Below are 25,582 nucleotides of genomic sequence, written 5' to 3'. Positions count from 1 at the left end.
AATCCATTGGCCAAAGCAAGCCAGGTGACCAAGCCCAGTGGTAAGGGGTAAGATTCATCTACTCACTGCAAAGCTATGACAAAGATGTGGATAGGACATTGCTATAGGGAGGGCGAATTGAATCCAGAAACTCAATTTACAACTGCCCTAGACTTTAGTTTCTGTTTCAGTATGATGGTGAGGTCAGCCTCAGACAGTGGTTCTCAAATACTACCTAGTGATCAACTGTACCATAGTGACTTGGGAAAATATTTAAAATATTAGATTCCCAGAGTTGGGTGAGGTCCTGAGAACTGTATTTGTCTACTTCTCCCCGACTAGGTGACTCTGATGCACAGTCCTGGGTTACAGGGTCTCTAAGGCCATTACAATTTAATTTAAAATTAATGATCAATTTAGCATTCCCTAGGTGGAAAGGTAGAGTGTCAGATGTCCTGCACAGGTGATGCTGACTACCTGACAACACAAGTGAGATAATGCATAAGCCCCAGATTATTCCCTCAGCCTTCCCAGGCAACCTGTGCTTCCTATTTTTAAAAGTTAACAACTGTTCTCCCCTCCTCACCTTGCTATGAGTCAGGTCTGCCTGCACATCTCCCATCCCCTAGGCAAACTCCGTGGCTGCTTCAGGAGACTTACTTGCATTCAGTGTTACATCTAGACAGCAAGGAGCACTGCAAGATTTTTTTAGTCACTTGCCTACAAAGAGATTTGTATATTAAGCTAGGAAATATTAAAATTCTATAAATTCTCATATCTTTTCGGTTAGAAGACAGACCAAATTTAAATAAGAGGTAAAAGAGAGCTGCTTTTCCTGGGTCTTGGAAAAAAGATAAATGTAGAAATAAATTCCTCATCTAATTATTCATTCCTGTTTATATGTTCTTTAATGATGTATTTCCATGGTTACCAGCGTTGTTAAATGCTGCCTATGTTTCATTTTGCTTTGATGCTATTTGAGGTAGTATGCCAGTAGGGAAGGTTCACTTTTAAGTGAAAGCTGTAGGAGTGTATTTGATCCAAGGGTAAGTGTTTCCATGAAGGAGATAGTGACCATGACATTATTTCCTGTTTGTACAGTTTTGTGTAGTTCTTCTATTGATGTGTTGTGAGTGTTAGGAAGGCAGAAAGAGAGTAAAAGAAAGATGGAGAGGGAGGGAAGAAGGGAGGGAGGGATGGAGGGAGGGAGGGAGGGAGGGAGGGAGGGAGGAAAGAAGGCACCTGAACCCTAATCATATTAAATTCATGTGTACATTTTACTACTATTATATGCACTGAGTGGCCAGATTATTATGATCTCTGAATGCAAAATAATCTGACCCTTCAGTATATATATATATATATATATATATATATATATATATATACACACACACACACACACACACACACACCTGGTGCATGAATTTGTGCATGGGTGGGGTCCGGCCAGCCTGACCAGGGGGAGGGATCATGGGCAGGTGGCTGGCCTGCCTGCTGGTCGAATTCCTGATCAAGGGGACAATTTGTATATTAGCCTTTTATTATATAGGATATACACTGAGTGGCCAGATTATTATTCGTTCAGAGATCATAATAATCCGGCCAATCAGAGTATATTTGGTGATGTTAATTTTCCCAGACAGTCAAGTAGGTGAGGTTGCTTTTTACCTGACCCATCCCTCCCATTCCTCACACTGTCTGTCCCTCCTCCTCAACCCACATGGACATGACAGGGGCCAAAGCCTTCTTTCAAAAATGAGCCCAACATTTAACTACTTCACCTCCATGTGAATTTCAGTCAGAGTGCCATCTTTGCAGAGGGTGTCTGGCTTTGAAGCCCCACTTGTCACAAAAATAGAGGGCTTTGTCTCCTGCTGAAACAGTCAGGTATCCAGATAATGTATGACTTTGAAGACAAAGCCTCTGAATGTGCCCTGCAGGGGGCAGCATACTTCCCTTGTACATTAGCCTTCTATCTGCAAATGGATCCTTCAAGCTCCAGCTAAAAGGCTGACATCATACATAGCAAGCAAAAAAATTAGTCCTCAACCTCTCCTGAGAAATATTTACTTGTTTAAATGGTGCTGGTTTGGTTTTTCAGTAGGTGATGGAGGAACCCCACCCCATTTAAACAGTCAACTCTTCCTCCCAGGCTTCTCCTAAAAATCTTTTCGGGTTTCTGACGATTGTTAAGGGAAGATAAAAGTAACCTCTAAATTTCATTTCATTTTCTCTCATTTGAGAATGATATGAATTTCAGAGATATAAGGAAATTTAGACCATTTTTTTTTTTTTACTTGAACGAATTCAAGTATAGTTACAATATTTGATTCCAAAGAGTCCTGAGGCTATTCAGCTAGGTTGCCAGGAGGTTATTTTGTTTGGGTGGAGGATTTGCCTTTCGGTTTAAATTTGTGAACATGTTGGTTCCTTCTTTGTTTTGTTTTCATATGAAAATCAAGAAGTGCTGTGATTCAAATCAGATTTAGAGGTTTCTCTGGTTAACTTTTATATTTTCCATACATTTTTACGGGTTATTGATTTACAAGCTTGCAGCGAAATTGAAGTCACTTATTTTAGCAATTGGAGATATGGAATAACTATTCCATGAAATTATGGATTTTTAAGCTGTGTTCACCCAGGTACAAGATAACCTGTAAAGCTCAAAGCTTTTAATGTTTTTTTTAAATTTATATTTAGCCATGTTTTTGGCATTATTGCACACCAATTAAAAACAAATTCTCTTCAAAATAAATATCACATGATCTCACTCATTTGTGGGATATAATGAACAACATAAACTGATTAACAAAAATAGAACCAGAGTCATAGAAGCATTGAACAAACTGTCCAACCTATGAGGGAAGGCGGGGGGTGAGGGAGTAAGAGATCACCCAAAGGACTTGTATCCATGCATAACCAATGGACACACATGAGAAGGGGCAGTGAAAGTTTCTGCTGGGGGACGGGAGCAGTTGGAGAGAGGTCAATGGGGAGGGGGGTGAAGGAGACTTATGTAATACTTTAAATAATAAAGGACTTAAATATTTTTGTCACTGATTATTAAAGACTCCCTGCTGCTCTACCTGTGCTGCAGTTCCTGGTTGGATCATTTTCTTTTTCATAACCTTCCCTCTTTCATATAATGAGACTTTGGCATTTTAAATGTCAACCTTTAACATATGGCATGATTACTTTTTCTCAGGATCTTAAGTAACTATTGAGCTAGCCTATTTCCATCCAAGAAAGTATGTGCTATTTTATAAAGTGTAGTCTAAACCAGAAGTATCAGCCAATGAGAGCCAATGACATCCAGAAAACCTTGCAAGGACTATTTCAGGCCCAAACATACAGGTGTGGCAAACAGGATATAAGCATGATAAAAAAAAAAAATACCATTTACCATCGCACCAAAAAAGATAAGATACCTAGGAATAAACTTAATTAAGGAGGTAGAAGACCTCTTCTCAGAAGACATAAACAAATGGAAGAATATACGGTGTGCATGGATTAGTAGAATCAACATCATTAAAATGTCCATACTACCCAAAACAATCTATAGATTCAATCCACTCCCCACTCGAATACCAACAGCATATTTCAGACCTAGAATGAACTCTCCAAAAATTCATCTGGAATAAAAAAAATCCCAAATAGCTGCAGCAATCCTGAGAAAGAAGGACAGAGTAGGAGGGATCTCAATACCAGATTTCAAGCTGTATTACAAAGCCACTATTCTCAAAACTGCCTGGTACTGGCACAAGGACAGACATATAGATCAATGGAATAGAATAGAAAACCCAGAAATCAACACAAACCACTATGCTCAATTAATATTTGACAAAGGAGGCAAGAACATACAATGGAATCAAGACAGTTTCTTCAATAAATGGTGTTGGGGAAATTGGATAGATACATGCAGAAAAATGAAACTAGACCACCAATTTACACCATACACAAAAATAAACTCAAAATGAATAAAGGACTTAAACATAAGATGGGAAACCATAAAAAAATATTAGAGGTATCCACAGGCAGCAAAATCTCATATATATGACAAAGCAATATATTCACTGATATAGCTCCTATGGCAATGGAAAATAAAGAGAAAATAAACAAATTGGACATCAAAATAAAAAGCTTCTGTACAGCAAAAGAAACCATCAACAAAACAATAAGAAAGGACATATTTGCCAATATTATTACCGATAAGGGTTTAATCTCCAATAGTTACAGGGAACTCAATCAAAGATAAACCAATAAAAAAAAATGGGCAATGGACCTAAATAGATATTTTTCAAAAGAAGACAGAAGGAAGGCCAAGAGGCATATGAAAACATGCTCAAAGTCACTAGTCATCCAAAAGATACAAATCTAAACAACGAGGTACCATCTCACACCTGTCAGAATGGCTATCATCAATAAACTAACAAATGAAAAATGCTGGCGAGGATGTGGAGAAAAAGGAACCTCTTGCACTGCTGGTGGGAATGCAGACTGGTGCAGCCACTGTGGATAACAGTATGGAGTTTCCTCAAAAAATTAAAAATGGAACTCCCATTTGACCCAGTGATCCCACTTCTAGGAATATATCCAAAAAAACTAGAAACACCAATCAGAAAGGATATATGCACCTCTATGTTCATAGCAGCACAATTTACAATAGCTAAGATTTAGAAACAGCCTAAGTGCCCATCAGCAGATGAGTCATTAAAAAACAAACAAACTGTGGTACATCTACACAATGGAATACTACGCTGCGGTAAAAAAAAAAGATGGAACTCCTACCATTTGCAACAGCATGGATGGAGCTGGAGAGCATTATGTTAAGCGAAATAAGCCAGTTAGAGGAAGACAAACATCACATGATCTCAGTCATTTGTGGAATATAATGAACAACATAAACTGATGAACAAAACAAATTCAGAGACAGAAAAGCATCAATCAGATTTTCAAACCTCAGAGGGAAGGTAGGGAAGGGTAGGCGTACAGGGGAGAGATCAACCAAAGAACTAGTATGCATGCATATAAACATAGGGGAGGGCATTAGGGTGATAAGGACACATATATAATACCTTAATCAATACAGAATAAATAAATAATAAACAAATAAATTTTTAAAAAGCATGACAACTCTTCATTTTATCCATTCTTAACAAGGTGGGGCTTGGCCTGCTTTAACATTTGTATACAAGATACAAATCAGATAAAACTAAAGACTGGAAGTATATAAAACTGGTAGATTAAAAGTATAGTAGCAGGTCTCTTGATGATAGCACTTCATTTCATTTCTCTCCCATTTGATTCCTCCCCATTCTGAGGCATGTTTTTGTTTTTGTTTTTAATCCTCACCCAAGGATATTTTTCCCATTGATTTTTAGAGAGAGAGAAAGACAGAGAGAAATACAGATGTGAGAGCAACTCATCGATTGGTTGCCTCCTGCACGAGCTCCAACCAGGGCCCAGGCCAGGGAGAAGCCTGCAATCAAGTACATGCCCTTGACTGGAATTGAACCTGGGATCCTTCAGACTGCAGGCTGATGCTCTATCCACTGAGCCGAAATAGCTGGGGCTGAGACATCTTGACAATGGGAAGTCAGATATAGGAGGACACTTGCCCCTTAATGGCATCCCCCTGCAATCTATTGCCTTCTAAAATATAAAGTCCTCCAGGAGGTGCCACAGCCTGGAAGAGATTAATTGCAGGCAAATTAGAGAAATAAGAAAGAAAAAGAAGAGGTAACTGGTTGCCAAGCAAAGCTGAAACCTGAGGAAGAAAAGTCATTTTGGGAGCTTGGATACACCTAAGACAAACTCTGAGCACCAGATGCTAGCACTTTAAGGACACTTTTCTACATGACAGAGCAGTGCCTCTTCCTGAGTTCCACACAGACAGTCATCCCTCCTTGGTCTATGCATCACCAGGGCCATAGAGCTACTGGCTTCCAAGATGAACAGTTCCCTCGTTGGTAGGCTCCTTTAGTACATTTTTCCTTCTGCTTTGTAATGCTTTATAAAGGAGCACTTCCTATATTTGAAATCCTCTCTTAGTGCCAGACAGGGCTGTGGACTGCATTTTGCATCCCCACAACATAAATAGCTCACAGCATGAGGCTCTGACTAAGATAGAACTGATCTGAATCCCGAAAAAAAGCTCTGACACAAAGTAGCATGTGAAATATTGCATATTGTATAATACAAAGACTCAATTTTTCTCATCTGTAAAATGGGATAACAATGCTTGTTTTCTTGTATTGCCTTCACAATTAAACAGAATAATTTATCCACAGTACTTACCCAATGCACAGTGACCACTCATTTAATTAATAAATGAGCTTTACAGATTAATCAATGAGTTAAATGGGTACAAGGACAGATTTGTTTTCTAATGCCAGAAAATTAATTCATGCAACCTACATCTTGTCTTCAAATAAAGCATCCTTGAATCCTTTTGTCTTCTCCAATATGCACTTTTTCAAGGTCATCCTTGGCTTTTTCTACTCACTAATCTGCATTATAGTTCAAGAGATAAAACAGATGCTTTGTGGAAAGCGCAGTACAAGTCTAGAGACCAGATCATCAGGTTCTTGACCCAACCCTACCATTAATCAGCTGTTTACACCAGCAAGCCATACCCTAATCCAAACCCACCAGTCAAACAATGCAGTCAGAAAGCAACACACAGTTAGAGAAATGGATGCCTAACTTCAAACAACTAAACAAAGGAGAGAGCTGGAATGCACAACAACAAAAAAGGGTCCTAAACTCTGCTAACACTTACCACTAAACACAGGGTCTAAAACTCGTTAGTAATACCCAGTTGTGCTTATGAAATAATTGCAGTAATGTGGCTATTTATTCCTGTGATACCTTTTGGTGATTCATTTTAAATCATCAAGAATAAAAGCTCTGTGGCATTCTGAAGAGTCTGGAGGCTGCTGAAACCCACACCGATAACTCTGAGTTTCTATCAGCTGGTGTTTCTCTAATGCGCAAGCAGAAAATTATTCAGGGCCTTTAGAACAAGAGCCCTGAATTCTATTTATAAATGAAATGTGCTTTGCCACTAAGCTACACCAGCCCAAGCACATCATTTAAGTTTCCCTATCAAAGAAGCCACTCGTTTAATTTTTATAAATGCTTCCCTTTGAGACAGGCATGCAAAATGATAGCATATCCTACATCTAATGAGTGGCTGGTGGACTAAATAGTCTTATTGTACCAGTAGCTGTGAAGGACGAATATTCTGTTTTGTGTTTGGATTAATTTGTGAAGGGGAACTTGACCTGGTTTAGGTTTGATGTGATGTGATTCATTTGTTTCTCTGTTAGAGTTAGAGTCAAACTGCTGTCTTTAAAGACAGGATGAACATAGTCCTAGAAAAAGAAAAAGAGAAGCAGTACTTATCTTACGCTCCCAGGAATTTACAATTTAATTAGGAGGATGGAAAGTCGCTCGGGGTAAGAGAAAGCATTGGTTTAGGAGACTTGGGTTCTTGTCTTGCTTTCACCTCTAATTTTGTGACTTTAGGTATGTCAACAGAATTCACACTCTCAGCTTCCTTGGTTATAAAATTGAGTGATTTTTAAATACTTCAGATATCCTTATTTCTATGCTGAAAGAACCTGGAAATAAAATTTTACTACAAAATATAAGTGATTAAAAATTCAGGGTAAATTTTAAGCATTAAATTATGAAGTTATTCAGCTAATGGAAGCATCGTGTATAATTAAAACCAGATTGAACATTGGACAATAGTATAGACTCTCTCTCTCTCTCTCTCTCTCTCTCTCTCTCGCTCGCTCTCTCGCTCTCTTGCTCTCTCGCTCTCTCGCTCTCTCTCCATGGAGATATATGTAGTCCAAAATTATACAGCATTCACATATACTGTAAAACTAAAGTAAATTAAATACTTCAGAATTTAAAATAATATTGTTATGACTATTTTTAAACAGGGCAGGTTGCAAAATAGAGAATTCAAAACAGCTATAGAAAAAACTTGCTTACTTTGCTATATACAAGTTACCTGTTTATACAATCTTTGGTTGTTTCTGGACAGTGCTAATAAATGCAAATAAAAATTTAAATAACTTAAACTGCATAAAAATATAATTTTCACGTCACTGGGCTGATAAATGTAATGGCATATTGCCAAATATTCCCTTACATTAGAAAAATACAGAATTTATGATGAAGGTAGCTTAATAAAAGAACTGTAAATTTAAGGTAATCTTTCAGCCTTAAAATGTTGATCATAAGGTATGGGAGGCATTCAATTATTTTATATATTATTCTGGCATACTTATACTAATAAAATCATCATAAAAATGTCAATCTAGCTATTGCATAAATGATACAGGCTTATAAGGAAATCTCAAGATAGGATATTCTTGAGATATAATAATCTGCTCCTTTATAATAATCTTTATAATAATCTGCTCTTCGGGTTAATTCTAAATTTCAAAAAAAAAATTAAGTCATCCAAATTAAACCCACATATATTTAAAAAGATTAATTTGAAAATATTGCTCACAAAATTTATTTCCATTTTCTAGAAAATTCTAGTCATCATCCAAAATTATATCAGTTTTATTTTATTTTTAAGTATGTTTTTATTTATTTCAGAGAGGAAGGGAAGAGGGACAGAAACATCAATAGTGAGAAAGAATCATTGATTGAAGAAAGAGAGAAAGGAACATCAATGATGACAGAGAATCATTGATTGGTTGCCTCCTGCACACCCCCTTCTGGGGATCTAGCCTGCAACCCAGGCTTATGCTCCTGACTGGAATCAAACCTGGGATCCCTCAGTCCAATGCTCTATCCACTGAGCCAAACCAACTATGGCCAAAGTTGTGTCAGTATTAATGTAATAACAAAGACCCATTGGTCACTAAATATTAAAGGTTCCCATCTTGGAACCTTGCAAATATAGTACTGCTTCCTTTGAAGCTAATTATGTTAACTTTGAAAATAAAACAAAATAATCACATTATTCATTTATTAGGAATACCTATTGCATGGACTTTATGAGCATGAAGGACATAGTTTTTCAATATGCATATAATAGACACTTCATGAAATACAAGCCCAACTCAAAATTACCATCACAAAATGAAAACCTGATATTTTGGTCCTTAACCAAAAATTCACATGATTTTAATAAAGCTACATTTTTTTTCAAAGTTGTTTCATTAGGAGTTATTCCATAATGTACCAGAAATATATATATATTCCTTTGCCAGAGCAATGTGAGCCAGGTTCAAAGCCTCAAGATTTGTTGTTCTCCAAAAGAATAAAAAATGTTATACATTAAAACACAACAAGGACATACATGTTCTGGTAAAAGGGTAATTTGTATTCTCATTTATATTCTATTTTTCAATACTTCTTCTTGGGGCTATAATAATTTCCTTTGAGAAAGTATCTCTATGGGGAATTCAAGTCTTACCCTTACTTACACACACTGCTCACTCACATACTTCCTCACTCATCTTCAAGACAGAGAGCAGAAGCCACAAAAGAAGCCCATTTCTATTGGCTCCGAGTGGAAGAGAGGGAGGCTGCACGCCAGCACATCCCCTCCTACATGGAAAGCCCTGTGAAAACCTCCATGCAATGCCTGGAGCATCCTGCCAAGACTATAGTGCCCTAAAGGAGCAGATCAAGCTGCCACACAAAAACCACACTTCTGCCACTTGCAAAAGAAAAGCTGGTGTAGGCTCTTCAGCACAAGTCTTGCTGTCCCTGCTGTGAGATGGCTTAGCAAAGCTACTCTGCAGAAGACACTTAATCTGCCAACAGTTGGAAGAGAAATGAAAGGGAACGACTGTTTTTCTTCTATCCTGGCCTTGCTGCGATACTGTTAATGTCTTTCTGGGAGAAAACTAGGGAATTAAGCCCCTTCACTACAATTTTTGATCCAGAATTTAAAATAAAATATCCTTCACTGAGGTATTCAGAAAAACTATTTGGGTGTGAGGAACTGGTATGGGCTGAATTGTGTCCCCCAAAATTTATATATTTAAATCCTAACCCTGTTTGGGGGATTGGGATTGTATTTTCAAATAGGATAATTCAGTTACACTGAGATATTTGGAGGGGTCTTAAGCTAACATGACTGATGTCCTAATACCGTAAGAAGAGGAGATTAGAGTACAGATACACAGAAGAAGAAGAAAAAAAAAACAAAAACATGTGAGAACACAGGGAGAAGCTACACAGCCAATCTATATGCAGAGGAGAAACACCTGAGAAATTGACCTTGCAAACACCTTAATCTTGGACTTCCAACCTCTGGAACTATAAAAATAAGTATGATATTTTGTTGCAGCAGCCCCACCAAATTGATACAGAATTAGTAGTTTACACAGGTGTTCAGGTGGCAAGGTCAGATTGTGACCTTTGAACTGAGATCTAGAACACCTTCCCTCTCTAGCCCATCACTCTACATGCATGTAGGGACAACTACTTGCTTTTTTTTTTTTTTTTTTTTTTTTTTTTTTTAATCTGGATAGGCCATCCCAAGATTGGTTCCAGCAGTGACCATATGTAAGCACCAATCTGGAGAATTTATTCTCCTACACAATCTAAAGAGTATTTATTTTTGCTGGAGGACCAGAACCTGGTGCCTACACACCTTGTTTTAAGTTCTTAATCCACCTCCCGGAATTCCAAACCTGCCCCCTCTATTACCCATGTTGGCATCCAGGCTTGAGCATCCCAACCCTGCCGCACATTCACAACCCGATGCTATTTCCACCTGAGTGCTGGCTCTGGGCTTGGTGTCACAACTGTATTCTTTGTTTCCTTCCAGTTCCTCCAACCTGGAAAGGACAGGGCCATGGACAACATTGAGTTCTTTTATGCAGCCGTTCAGACCTTTGCCCCACAACAAATTTAAAATACAAATTTATGAATTTATGTCATTTTCTAGTTCAAATCTCAGAAAGGAGGATGTTTTGTACCCAGAAAATTCCCTTCAAAGCTGCTTGTCTACACATAATAGAAATGATCAGAGGCCATTTGAAGTCACTGACCCATGGAGTAGGCAATGAACAAGTTAAGTTAGGCTTCCCAGCTTAAAGCCAACTCCTCATTGCTTTTAATATTAACAAGAAACTTGTTTACAAATACTATGCTGTAATAATATAAATTGCTGTTTGTTAAATGGCTTTTTCTTTGTTCGAAAATTCAGATCTATCACTATGCCTTATTAGTTGTTGGCACTCTACGGGGGGAGGGCAAATTATTTCTATCCATGAATATAGATTTTTATAATATGCCTTTATGCTATTTTTAGAAAAATAAGATTACTATAGACACTTCTACTTTGAATTCTAATGTACAAGCCTCATTAGAAGGAATAATTGTAGAAAAGGAGTAAATTCCTTTAAAAAAAAAAACAAAAAAACTCATAATTTTCTTTTTGGTCTGTTTCAAATAATAATGGACCTACTTAAAACAGGAAGTTCAAGGTGATGGCAGGCTTTATAAAGAACTAGAGGCTCGGTGCATGAAATTCGTGTACTGGTAGGGTCACTAAGGGGCTGACATGGCCAGCTTGGTACTCCCTCCCTTCCCCCAGCAGGCCCCACCCCCTGGTTGAACTCCCAAAAGAACTCCTGGTCGAGGGGACAATTTGCATGTTTTTATTATATAGGATGGTAATATGAACCAAAAAAAATTAAAGAAATCATTAAATTCTTAAATAGCGAAATCCATCTCAAACAGCTCCTGTGATGTGGTTAGAAGGGAAACTTTTCTGGTTGCACATTGAGAAAGCTTTTCTTGTTCCAGAAGGCTTTCCCAGGTATTGAAAGAAGAAAAAAAAATGTGCCTAGTTTGTCAGGTTATTTATAGAAAATACTTAGATCCAGATACTTCAATTAGTTTTTTTAAAGTACAAATTGCTCATCAATGTCTGTAAGATAATTATGTTAAACTTAAGAATTTGATTTTTTTAAATCAAGTGAAAAATGACACCTTAGAAAATAGAATTTTTATTTTTATCTTAAAGCAAGCTCAGTTCAGAAGTGTCTGTTTACAAACTTTCTTCATTTAATTGGTTTTCTTAATATGAAATAGTATTTCAAGAACTAATTAAAATTTCATTCTAATGAATATTCAAGACCAATATATGTTATCTTTGCAGTACAGTATATAGATTTTTAAATCATCCATAAAGGTAATTATATTATTTTACATTCTTAAAAAGTCATGTGTTGTTATTGATGGGTTGTTTGCTTCTCCTCAGGCCATGATTGAAGAAGCCATCACCAGAGCAGAGTCATTCTCAGTTATGTACACGCCATTTGCAACAAAAATCAGAGCTGATAAAGTGGAAAAAGTAAAAGAGGTTTTCACAAAAACTCATCCTGCGTATGTGGAATATATCTACACAGGTAAAATTCAGTATCTTTGACTTACCAGCTGATACTTCATTTCCAATAAAGTAGAGGCCTGTTGGTGTGGCTCAGTTGGTTGAGTATCATCCTGTGCACTGAAAGGTTGTCGGTTCGATTCCCAGTCAGGGCAATTAATTTTTCTCTCTCACATCAATGTTTTGTTCTCTCTCTCTCTCTCTCTCACTCTTCACACACACACACACACACACACACACACACACACACTCCCTATCCCTGTCTCTAAGTATATCCTCATGTAAGGATTGAACAAAAATATAGAGAACCATTTCTGTTTCGGCTTTAGGGGTGTGGTGTTTTTAGCTGAGAAGTTGAAATGGAAAGTCATTTTAGGATTTTAAGTGGGGCTAACAGTATGGGTCTAGCACAATATTCCTAATGCCATCATGTTTCTATATTTTAAGATGAGGAATAAAACCTAGAAGCTCTAAGATTTTTAAAAAATAAAATAAAATAGCCGTTAGTAAAATATTCTTTCCCCATATCCTTCATTGATAAACTAGATGATTATAGTATTTCTTGAAGATAGATTTTTTTTTTTGCCAGTTCCTGCTGTTACTACTTTCCTTCCTCCATCTATCTCACACCCCAAACCTCCCTCTTGCCTTATGTTCTTGGATCAGTGGTAGCCATATGAGATGTTGACAGACAAGTGTACCCAGAGGACAAAACACCGGTACAATTCCTTTTCCCTCTCTTTGTCTTTGGAAGCCACTTGCTTTTATTTATTCATCCAAAAACACATTTTACTGCCGACTATGTACCAAGGGTTATTTTGAATTAAGACAGGGATTTTCATGAATTGAATTAATAGCTCTTAATAATAAATAGCATGTTAACCAAAATCTCTAAATGCACATACCTAATATCACATCCTCCTACTAAGGCCCCTTCATTTCTTTTGTCAGGGCTTTGAGGCCACATGGCTGATTGATAGGACTCATACTGCATTCCATTAGTGATCACTTTTAATATGCCAGGCATTCTACATCCATATCTCTTGTTATTCCCGTAACTTATGGAGCAAAATGGTTCTCATTTAGAAACAAGAAAGCAGCAATCAGAGACAACAGATAAGACAACAAATAGCTTTTACAAAGATGCACAGCAAATCAGTGGTAGCAGGCCTTGGATTTGAACCCATGTCCTTGTCATTGAGTTACACTATTTCCATCTAACAGGAGCAGAGATGTGATGGAAGAATTTAACTTAAATCCAATGGAGTCCTTGTTTTGTTTTGTTGTTTTTTTTCTACTACACCTTTAGCTCTTCAGAAGAAACATAGGAAATAATCTAACCAGTGATGATTAAATAGTGAATTCCTAAGGAACAATGAGAATTTGAGGGCAGAGAAAGGGAAGAGAAGAAAGTACAGTGTGTGCTGTAATGACCATTGATGCTTATTTATTTCACTTGAACATTTTGTCAGGAAATAGAGGAAAAAATGCTTTGGGACTTATATTCTTTGCTAATTGCTATAAATCATTTTTATTTTATCATGGGTATCTTACAGAGGATTGGGGAGCATTAATAGCACAAAGAAGTCATGTCTACCTAATATCATAGAAATTAATCAAATTCAGCTATTTCCATTTTATTCTCAACTCTGTTGGTCATGAGAGAGATTCATGACCAGTTTGTCAACCCTCTACTGGTAGAATGAATTTAGGTACATTTAACTTGCCTCACAGAGAAGTCATGAAGATTAATTAATACTTGGGGAGCACTGTTGTCACTGATAGCTTAAAAACAATAACATTAATGAGCCTGATTCATGTTTCATGTAACTCTATCAAACCTGTTATCAAGATGAATTATGATTCATTGGCAAGATGACTCATGCTAAAGGAACTTATATTTTTGAAGAGAAGATAATTATAAGTTATTAATGATTGTTTCTATTACTTTATAATGACTAATTCCTGGATCATGACAGCACTATGTGAGATTCCAGAGAGGAAAGGCATAGCTTCTGGAGGAAGAAGGGGAGATAGAAAAGGCAGTCTAGACTTCTCCATCTCTTTGGAACTAATTAGGTCCTTTGCTCTATAGAACCTGTACTTTGGGCTAACGAGACTATTGCACTGATGACATTATTTGTCTCTGTTGCAAATGATTAAAACGTCCTCCCAAAGCCATTGCTGGAATGATGGTGAAACCACTCTAGCTTACTGTATGGGCACAGTCCTAGGAATATGGCTTCTTTCCCCCAGGTAATTCTAAGGTCAGTGAAGGCACAAAGCATTAGAAGAGAGCAGGTGAAATGTTTTCTTTAGTATCTGGATATCTGATGCAGGAGGTGCAGAGTGGCAGTAATGGTAGGTATTCAGTAGCCAAGGGCAAAAGTTAGAAAGTGAGTCACACAAGAGAGACAGGGCCTAGAAGAGTAGCTACCACCTTTTGCTGGCACTGCCCAAAAACCAGGCTTCTCTTTCTATCCACCTTGTAGATGAATTTAAGAAGCTTCTATGCTGCTAAAAAGTTTATTCAGTTATGTATTTCAATAAATCGTCATGTAGTGAGTGTGACTAGACAACCACACTGCAGATGTTTCAAACATGAGACTCTTTTTTTCCCCTCTTACCTGCACCTATTCATCTTTGGTCTTCCAAGAATAAAAAATATATTTTATCTCATTATAGGGAGTCTCAGTCTCATCTAATTATTTAATGCCTCTTTAGTTAACTGTCTAATCAAATTCACTGGTTATCTTCCTCTAATTTTACATGGGATTTTCTTCTCCCTCTGGTCTGGTTTCAACTTCCACAGAACTCAGATGTACCCAGTGTCCAAGGTGTCAATGGGCATGTGAGGAAAGAGTCCCCTTTAGAAGTCTGGTGCAGGTGGATACAGCTGCTGGTTGCATGACTCATGCAACGTGAAATCAACTCTGCTGGCTTGCGCAGAGCCAGTGATGGGCTCATTTGCGTGGCATATTAGATGACTCACAGGCACCTATATGAGTTTCCCATGCTGCCTCATGGTGTACATGATTCTTTATATACACACACCAACCATCCCTACCATACACGGCCCAGTTTAGAGCTACTCTCATGAGATTGCTTCTCTTTGCCAGAATGCTGGTTTGTGAACACTGTCATCTTTTGAGTCTTAACTCTAGAAATCCTCTCTTCTCTCTTAGATAAGATTGGAGGTAGTTTTAGCCCTCTCTCCGACTTGCTATGTTATTCTTCCACTTCTCTTCTCCCTTTCTGCACACACCAGAATCCCAAGATCTTCAGGACAAGAAGAAGATTTACAATGAAGATGGGTAGTTTGTTCATTTACTCATATATTCACAACTTATTGAGTACATATATGCTAGACACTATTCTAGGTAGTTCTAGAATATACCTGCTCCTAAGAAATGATATGACTTTATTCATTTATATTTGAGGTTATATCTTTCCTTTCTTCTAAAGAATATTTTCAATTAAAACCTAAGTTCTAATTGTGCAATGGAAGGCTGACTCTAATGAATGACAGAGGAGAAAACAGATAAGGGAGCAATTTGGGAATAGAATCCTTGCAACCAAAAATGGCAAAGACTGGCCAGGTGTTTACCAAACTGTTTTCCCCCTCATGCATGCAACTAGACTATATTTCAGCCTTCCTTACAGTTATGTGAGGCTTGTGACTAAATAATGGCCAACGGAATATGGACAGAAATAATGTATGCCACTTCCAGTCCTGGCCCATAATACCCTACCATACAGAGCTCTCTTTCCTTAGCCACTGACTAAGTGGATAGGACCATGAATCTAAAGAAGCCACAAAACAGAAGAGGCTTGGATCCCTAAATGAACATGTGGAAGGTCATCCATTGAATACTACAGTAGCAAACATCAAAATTCTCTTGCTGCAGATCACTGAGACTTGGGGGGTTGTTGTTTGTTGAATCAATTAACTTTATTCTAACTAATTTCCTGCCTTACTTCAAAATAAGTGAGCAGCTTACTACTCCAACTACAATGTACACAATGAATTCATGTGAACTTAAAAACACTCCTCCAGATGCAATCAACACCATCCTCAGGAGCATAGAGAGTCTGTGCACATTCTCTTCTCCCTCACATTCTCTCATCCTTCTGCAGACAACTACAGGTGGATGCCTCATGCACATTTGTTTGGACCCACCCAGAAAGATACCATTTCAGAAGAGACCCTGGTCCTCCATGAGAGGTAGAACACAATTAGAAAGTTTTCATTGCAGCCAGAGAAATCAAAGTCGTAGTAAGAATTTCTAAATTATAGAGGTCATTTAAATAAACAATCAACAATGAAGGTCATAATATCCGTACCTCAAAGATCTTGGATGAGGATTCTACCTATCAAAGATTTCCTGGATAAGTAGTTATTGTCATTAAAACTTGGATACGAACACATTTAATTCCCCCAGCAGGGGCTGGCAGACAAACCTCCAACTCAGAAATTCTGCCCAACTCCAGGTCACCTTCATGGAGCCTAGAGAGTGTTGGATTCATTACTCCTTGATCTCGTGACAGTGCCGTGAGCCCAGCAATAGCTGGCAGAGGTGGTGGTGATGAGCAGGAAGGGAACCTACGATAGAGATCCCCCAGGCAGTGTATTCTCTCTAGCCAGCTCCCAACTCACAGCCCCCCTTGTCAGGGATTTCGACATGAAAAACAGATTCAAAGGGAAAAACAATAAAAGTAAAGTCTTTTAAAAATGTAGACCTAAATATTTTTAATTTATTGTTATTGAATAGAGCAAATAAATTAGTGATTTATGGTGAGGAAAACCCACTATATTGTCCTGATAAGCTCTGTAAGAGTGATGAAGGAAAGTTAAAATTCAAATCTGCCTTGTGGGACAACCAGCCTTATGCATCCTCAGGTACTCCCTGTGCGTCCTTTGCTATTGTGGCAATATGGTGAGACCTACCAAAATCTTAAATCCACATTATAGTAGCATTGTATTTTATTATGTTTCATAAAGAAAAGATTACTGCATTTTTTTAGCAGTGTAGCTATCCATTTTTTTTTATTTAAAGAAAAATCCAGTTTGATTCATGCAGAATAGTCAGGGCATATAAAACAAATAATAATTCACCAGCCCCAGAATTATTATGTTTCACTTATAAAGATTTTTCTTGAGATTTTTATTCATATATGCCAATGAAATGATGCAATTCTATGTAATTCCTATTCTCGCGTGGTTGTATTTTAATAATAATAAAGTAATACAATAAGCATATGCTGTCTTTTCTTGATGAAAGTATCAAGATTTATTTGCTAAATAAATAAATATTCAGTAATGGATTTGTGGTTAGTAATGTCTAATAGAAAAGTTTTCAGGATAAGATATCAATTACTTTAACACTTAGATGGATGGAGTTATGTTTTGTCTTTTCAATGTAATTTAACTCCCAAGAGTAAATATGTATGTTCAGAGAAATATATTGTTTTAAAATAGACCTTTAAAAATTGCTTTTCACTGAAATGTATAACCTTGTGCTTGTACATTCATCATTTACCAGTAAGGATAAACATTCTCATACTCTCTAAAACATGAAGTTAAATTTTCTCATTTTATTCTTTCTTCTTTAAAATATTATAATTTTATCATGATCAAGAGTTTTTAAGATAAGACTATTTTCCTCTTTGTAAGTTGCTCTCTCAAATAGAAGTGGTTATGAAATTCAAAAAACTACATTCCCAATATTATTATGAAAGGGTTACAGTCAGATTGGTTATAAAGATGATAAATCATCTCATATTTGCACCACAGAATTTTTGTTAGAAACAGAGAATCATTCTCAAAGTAACAAAATCCTCATATATGAATCTAAAGTCTCTAATCTTAAAATATTAAAATGTTGGACTTGGTCACTTTACCAGTTTCTCAAGTTCTTATTATCTATCAACAGTTATCCCAGTCAGGAAAAAAACAATAACTTCATAACCATTTCAAAATAGACTGAGCTAATTCAGGGAGCAGGAAGATAAATATATTAAGACTTTATTTTTTTCTGAAACACTGACTTATTCTGTCTAATCAGCCACTCTGTAATATTATCGCCAATCATTAGGCACTGCCATCTTATAAATCATGCAGCTGAGCATTAAAATCCCTAAAGACTGAGCTCCCAATCATATGAAACAATGTCTCTACTTTCTCAGTTTTAAATTCCACATGTGGATTTTGCACAAAATTAGAAGTTTTCATTTTGTAGTGTGATCCTTTTTTAAATTTAGTTTTGCATATTCAGCATTTGAGTCCTATTTTTTTCTGCCTTAATACTGACTCATAGTTAACTTACACTCTAGTAGTATTTTTTGGGCTCCACAAATAATCACTGCATTTCACACTTAAAACAGAGCCTCATCAAAGCATTTGTATTTTTTCTTTTATTTATTCTTAAAAACATTTTTATTGTGAGACATTACACATATATAAAAAAATCATAAAATGAATAATTAGCAGTTTAGCTAATTATTACAGAATGAGCATAAAATCAAAAAATAAAACATTGCCAGCTATCCCTGTAGCCTCAACTGGCCTCTCCTGATCCGAAACCACTACCTACTCTTCACCAAGGTAACTACTGTACTGAGTCTTAGAATACTGATTTCTTACGTTTCTTTATGGAGTTAACACCTAACTATGCATTTAACCCTGAACTTTAATTTGCCTGCTTTGAAACATTGTAAATATGAAATCATAAAGTAGATGTTTTTTATATTTAACTCTTCTTGCTCAATATTTTATGAAATTTATCTATGTTGCAAAAGGCTTTAGTTGGTTCATTTTTATTGGTTTATAATATTCCATTATGTGAATAGTCCAAATCTATATATATACATATATATATATATGTATATATACTATATATACATATATATATATATATATATATATATATATATATATATATATATATTCTGCTAATGATGGACATTTGAGTTGTTTGTGAACATTACCAAAAAAACCATTATGTTGACATTCATTGTTTGTGAATATTAGCAAAAAAGCTATTATGTCGACATTCATATTAAACAACAGGCCTGGAAGTAGAATTGCTGAATCATATGGTATATATGTTTTGTCTACACTTGTTGTTTTATTTAATTTTTAATAGCAATCCTAATGGGTGAGAAGTAGTGTCTCATTGTGGTTTTTTGATTCACATTTCTTAATTATTAGTAATGTTGAATATCTTTTTATGTGCTTATTCGCCATTTGCATATCTTCTTTGAAGAAATGTCTCTTCAAATTCTTTCCCATGTTTTTGTTGTTGTTGTTGAGTTGTTGGAATTCTTTATATATTCTGGATATTAACCCTTTATCAGATATATTATTTGCAAGTGTTTTCTCCCATTTCATGGATTGCCTTCTCACTCTGTTGATAGTGTCCTTTGATGAACAAGTTTTAAATGTTTATGACCTTCGATATATATCTACTTTTTTCTTTTGTTGTCATCGAATGACACAGGAAGCACAGATTCTAATCTGTGCTAAAATCAATGCCGATTCCAATGTCATGGAGCTTTTCACCTGTGTATTCTTCTAAGTGTTTAATAGTTTTAGCTTTTACATTCAGTCCTTGGTTCTCTTTGCATTAATTTTTGTATATAGTGCAAGGTAAGTATCCAACTCCATTGTTTTACATGTGGATATCCAGTTTTCCCAGAATCAGTTATTACAAAGACTGCCCTTTCCCTACTGAATGATCTTGACAACCATGTCAAAAATCATTTGACCATATATATAAGGTTGATTTCGGAGATATCTATTCAATTTATTTGTTTTTTGTGTGTGTTTTTTCCTTGACATTGCTTTGTAGTCAGTTTTGAAATCAGAAAGTGTGAGACTTCCAATTTTGTTCTTTCAAGATTGTTTTGGCTCTTCTGGGTTCATTAAGATTCCCTATGAATTTTAAAATGGACTTTCCTATTTCTGGAAAAAAAAAAAAAAAAAAAAAAAACCTCAGGATTTTGATAGGGATTGAATTGAATTTCTAGATTGCTTTAGGTATTATTGACATCTGATTATCAAAGTCTTTCAATCCATAAAAAAGATGTCTTTCCACCTATTCTTTAATTTCTTACAGCAATGTTTTATAAATTTCAGTGTACAGTCTTTAACGTGCTAAGTTAAGTTTATTTCGAATTGTTGTATTATTTTTTATGCTATTATAGATGCAACACTTTTTTCAATGTTTATCACTCTTACACATGACATTTATACCTGGTGCATAAAAACTTGTGCACTCTGTCCAGTGGGGAGGACCTTCCCCTCAGCCCGGCCTGTGCCCTCTCACAGTCCAGGAGCCCTCAGGGGACATCCAACTGCCAGCTGAGGCCTACTCCCCGAAGGCTTAAGCTACAGTCTGGCCTTCCTCTGTGGGAGGCGACAATTTCAGGACAGCCAGCAACCAGCCCCATCCCAAATCACCCCCCTGTGGTTGCCAGTGGCCTCTCTCTGTGGGAGGCAACCGAGCGGGTGATCAGGGGATGGCACTGGCCCCCATTGCCCTACTGCTGGTTGCCACCACCCACACACCCCATCACTGTTCTCTCTCTCTTCCTGCTGGCACACGCCTTGGCTGTCCTGGCACCACCTGCTCACTGGCCCCGCCACCTGCTGACCGGTCATTCCACTGTTTGGTCAATTTGCATATTACATTTTTATTATATAGAAATATAGGTTGGGGCAAAAGTAGGTTTATAGTTATGGGAACATGAAACACAGAGATTATTCTTCTATTATTATTTATAAATTACTAGAGTCCCAGTGCATGGAATTATGCACTGGTGGGGTCTCTCTGCCTGGCCTGTGCCCTCTCACAATCCAGGACACCTCGGGTTATATCAGAACCCCAGTGCACAGATTCCACCTGATCCTGCAGGCCAGGCCGAGGGGCCCCAATGGTGCACAAATCCATGCACTGGGACTCTAGTATGCAAATAAGATTTTTGGTTAATCTCTTCCCACCCCCTTCCCTCCCCGCTTCCTTCTGAGATTCATCAGTCTGTTCCATGTTTCCACGCCTATGCATTGAGCATCTGCCCACTGGTGGTCAGTACATGTCATAGCTAACAGTCAAATGGTCGAACGGTGGCTTAAGCTTTTAGATATATAGACTAGAGGTCAGATGCATGAAAATTTGTGCAAGAGTAGGCCTTCCTTCCCCCGGCTGCTGGCACCAGCTTCCCTCCAGCAACCAGAACCCAGACTGCCAGCACAGGCTTTCCTCCAGCACCCAGACCCAGGCTTCCCTCATCTGGCCACCAGCAAGCACTGGGACCTGGGCTGCTTCCCTCCAGCCCTAGCTTCATCAGGAAGGACATCCAGAATGACATCTGGTCTAATTAGCATATTACCTTTTTATTATTATAGGTAGATTGTATCATTTTCCATATGTGTAACTGCAAACCTACTTTTGCCTCACCCTGTATATATCCTTAAAATATATGTAGAATTGTCCTCCAGGTTTTCTAAAATTCATATAAGTGCTATTTTCACTATTTGCATATTTCTGCAAGTTTCTTTTATTCAGTATTATACTTATAAGATCAGTCCCTTTTTATACAATATACTCTACTTCATTTATCTCCAGTGTTTGTGTGATCTACCTAAAATTTATATATGAAATCTAATATTACTAGTCATTTAAGTTGTTTCCAATATTTTGTTATGACAAACAAAAGTGGTATGAACATTTTTTGTATGGTTTTCTTGTACACATATTCAAGAAATTCTCTGAAGCATTTACTAAGGAGTAGAATTAATTTCTGAGTCATAAAGCATAAGCATCTTCAACTTATACATTGCCAAATTGCTTATTAGAGTGGTTTTTTGTTTCACCATCCAAATACAAGTACAAGAGTGCCTATTGATATATATCATCATCAATTTAAAATGTCATATGTTTTTAATTTTGCCAATCCCTGAATGGGAAATGGTGTCATACATTTTTAAAAGGCAAATATTTCCCTGACTGTTAATCAAGTTGAATATGTTGTGTCATTCATTGACCCATGGTTGTATTTCCTTAAACGGTATACAAAATTATTCTCAAAAGTTTGAAAATTTCTAAAAATGGCATTTTTACTATTTATATATTTCTGTAAGTGACATGTTTATCTCCTTTAGTCATTTTGTTTCTGAATAGTTTTATTATTGATTTTTTTAGAACTTTATATCTTATTCCAATCAAAGGCATGTCTTTTCTATGTTGTCTTTTGGAGAATTAAAGTTTAAATTTTAATGTTATTTTTTAAATTTTTAATGACTTATGCCTTTGTCTTATTTAAGAATAGCTCCCTACTCAAGTTTATATACTCATTCATTCTCTTTTCTTGTTTTGTTGTTCTGGCTAGGATCACAACACAATTTTAAATAAAAGAAGTGAATGCAAGTATCCACATGTTGTTCCAGATTCTAAAGCAAAAGATTTTTAAAGTTTTACCATTTAATATAATATTTACTTTAGGTCTTTTAAAATATTCTTTATCAGGTTAAGGAAGTCACTATTTTGCTAGATGTTTTTGCACTGTTTATCCTCTCTATTGTATATTTGTTTGTTTTCTTATTTGATTCCCTTCTGTTCTTATATTTATTTTTTCCATTATTTTATATTTTATATACTTATTCTGTTATCATCTAGTTTCCTTCATTGGATTCTGAACACATTAATTTTAGTAAAGATTCAAAAATTTTCAAGAATGAAATTTTTTCTGAGCCATGGGCTTATTTACATATGTCATTCTTTTTCTTTTTTAAAAAATATATTTTATTGATTTTTTACAGAGAGGAAGGGAGAGAGATAGAGACTTAGAAACATTGATGAGAGAGAAACACCTACCAGCTGTCTCTTGCACATCCCCCACCGGGGATGTGCCCGCAACCAATGTACATGCCTTTGACCGGAATCAAACCTGGGACTTTTCAGTCCGCAGACCGACGCTCTACCACTGAGCCAAACCGGCTTTGGCTACATATGTCATTCTTAACGCCTACATGTTAGGAAATGTTTACTTATCATTGTTATTTACTTTAAGCTCATTTTATCATATTTTAAAATATAATCTAAATTATAATAATTCATAAATTTAATATAATTATAATAAATCCTATGGCCTTAGTACAGTGGTCAGCAAACTGCAGCTCATGAGCCGCATGCAGTTCGCGAGTTGTGAATTGCTGCTCTGTTGACTAATGAGTTTGCCCACCACTGGTAGAGTAAAAGTTAGCACCATGTAGCTGGAAGCGGTGAGGGTTAGGCAGGTGTGGCATACTGCGTGCGAAGAGGTAAAGGGTACTATATGACAGTGGTCAGCAAACTCATTAGAGCAGCACACCACGGCTCACAGGCTGCATGTGGTTCGTGAGCCACAGTTTGACGACCACTGGCCTAGCATACGGTTAACTTTCATGAATATTACACTGATGCTTGAGGAGAATAGACTTTCTCATTGTCAAATGCATTTTTTATCCATTAGCTCAAGCTTGATGGATATGCTATTAATTTTTTATCTGCTTGATTAATTCATATATAGAAAACGTTTAAATAATCAATGATGGTAGTGGATTTGTCAATTTATTCTAATAATTTTGCCATTTTTTACTTTTTTAAAAAATATATATTTTATTGATTTTGTACAAAGAGGAAGGGAGAGAGATAGAGAGCTAGAAACATCGATGAGAGAGAGCCATTGATCAGCTGCCTCTTGCACACCCCCTACTGGGGATATGCCCACAACCAAGGTACATGCCCTTGACCGAAATCGAACCCGGGACCCTTCAGTCCCCAAGCAGACGCTCTATCCATTGAGCCAAACTGGTTTTGGCCATTTTTTACTTTTTAAGTTTTGGCTTTAAGTAGATATAATTTTAATATTGTTAAACTTTCCTTATGAATTATATATTGTCATTACATACTTATGCTCTTTGGCCTTAATAATGTCTTGTGTATTATAGTATACTAGAGGTCCAATGCACAAAGATTTGTGCAAGAATGAACCTCCCTTCCCCCCGCTGCCGGCACTGCCTTAGTTCTGGCTGGAGCAGCCTTTCCACTCTAGCCCAGAGCTGCCTTTCTGCCTTCCCACACTGCCCAGAGGCTGAGTGGCTGGGGTAGTGCAGAATGCCATGGCGATGATGCAAGTGTCCCACACCGCCCCTGGGGCCTTGGTGCTTGTGTATGCAAATTAATCTGCCATATTTGTTGGGTTAATTTGCATAGTCATTCCTGATTGGCTGGTGGGGGCACAAAGGTACAGTCAATTAGCATGTTACTCTTTTATTAGTAGATTTGTCTGATATTAATATAAAAGCACTCATTTTATTCTGATTTCTGGTATTTATTTTCACATCCTTCTACTTTCAACATTTTTTGCCTTCTTCTTTGGTGTTCTCTTAAGTTCATAACTGAACTTTTATTTATTTACTTATTTATTTAGTCAGTCTCTGTCTTTTCATAGTTCCTGACTTGCTTAAGTTTTTCAGGCAGTATGTAAATTCCTGAAACACAGGAATTTTTATCTGTTTTGTTCACTGATGTATCCCATTATCTAGATAGCTTTCTCAAACATTAATGCAAAAAATCAAAATATTCTATCAATGTCTTTAAAATTAGAAACTTTTATTATTTGTTGGGGGGAGGGCAATAATGATAACTGAGTTGCAAAGTTGCTGCCTTTTGCTCTTTTCTTGCTGATGTGAATTGGTGGCTAGCTTCTAAGATGGAAGTAGTGGCATAAAAGTAGCACAAGATAAAACTCAGAGAATGACTGGGAAAGAAGTAATGACAAAGTGTTGGCATTCTAAAGGCACTGCAGAAGCTAAACTCTGAAACTGATCAGTAAAAAGAAGTCATATAAAACTGACATGGCCCCAACTTACACTGAGCAATTGGGACCTTTAAAAATGAAATTTTGCTTTAACTCAAAATGTCAGAACATTTTGTTATGGACAAAGGGCAGAGAAGTGACATAGACACAAAAAAATGAAAAGGAAATGAAACTTAGAGAAAGGTGATGATAAAACACTAAACAAATTTGTGTGTTTCTAAAAGAGTTTTAAAATCTCTATGACTTTTCTTTTTTCCAATTGTTTTATAAAGTTCATTTACAATCTGCTGGATATGGTTATGATGAGGTGTCCAACAGAAAATACCAATAATAATGATGGCATCTATGTTTTGTACT

General features: G+C 36.6%; 1 protein-coding gene across 1 annotated transcript in view; it reads left to right on the top strand.

The window, feature by feature from the left end:
- Positions 1-25,582, top strand: part of SPATA16 (spermatogenesis associated 16) — a 197,691-nt gene that overhangs the window by 129,380 nt on the left and 42,729 nt on the right. Inside the window, 1 exon segment of the mRNA XM_036447738.2 lies at positions 12,239-12,386. Within this exon segment, the coding sequence (XP_036303631.1) occupies positions 12,239-12,386 (148 nt within the window).

The sequence above is a fragment of the Pipistrellus kuhlii genome, unplaced genomic scaffold (assembly GCF_014108245.1).
Source record: "Pipistrellus kuhlii isolate mPipKuh1 unplaced genomic scaffold, mPipKuh1.p scaffold_m20_p_2, whole genome shotgun sequence".
Lineage (NCBI taxonomy): Eukaryota > Metazoa > Chordata > Mammalia > Chiroptera > Vespertilionidae > Pipistrellus > Pipistrellus kuhlii.
This window is presented reverse-complemented; position numbering and strand designations above follow the sequence as displayed.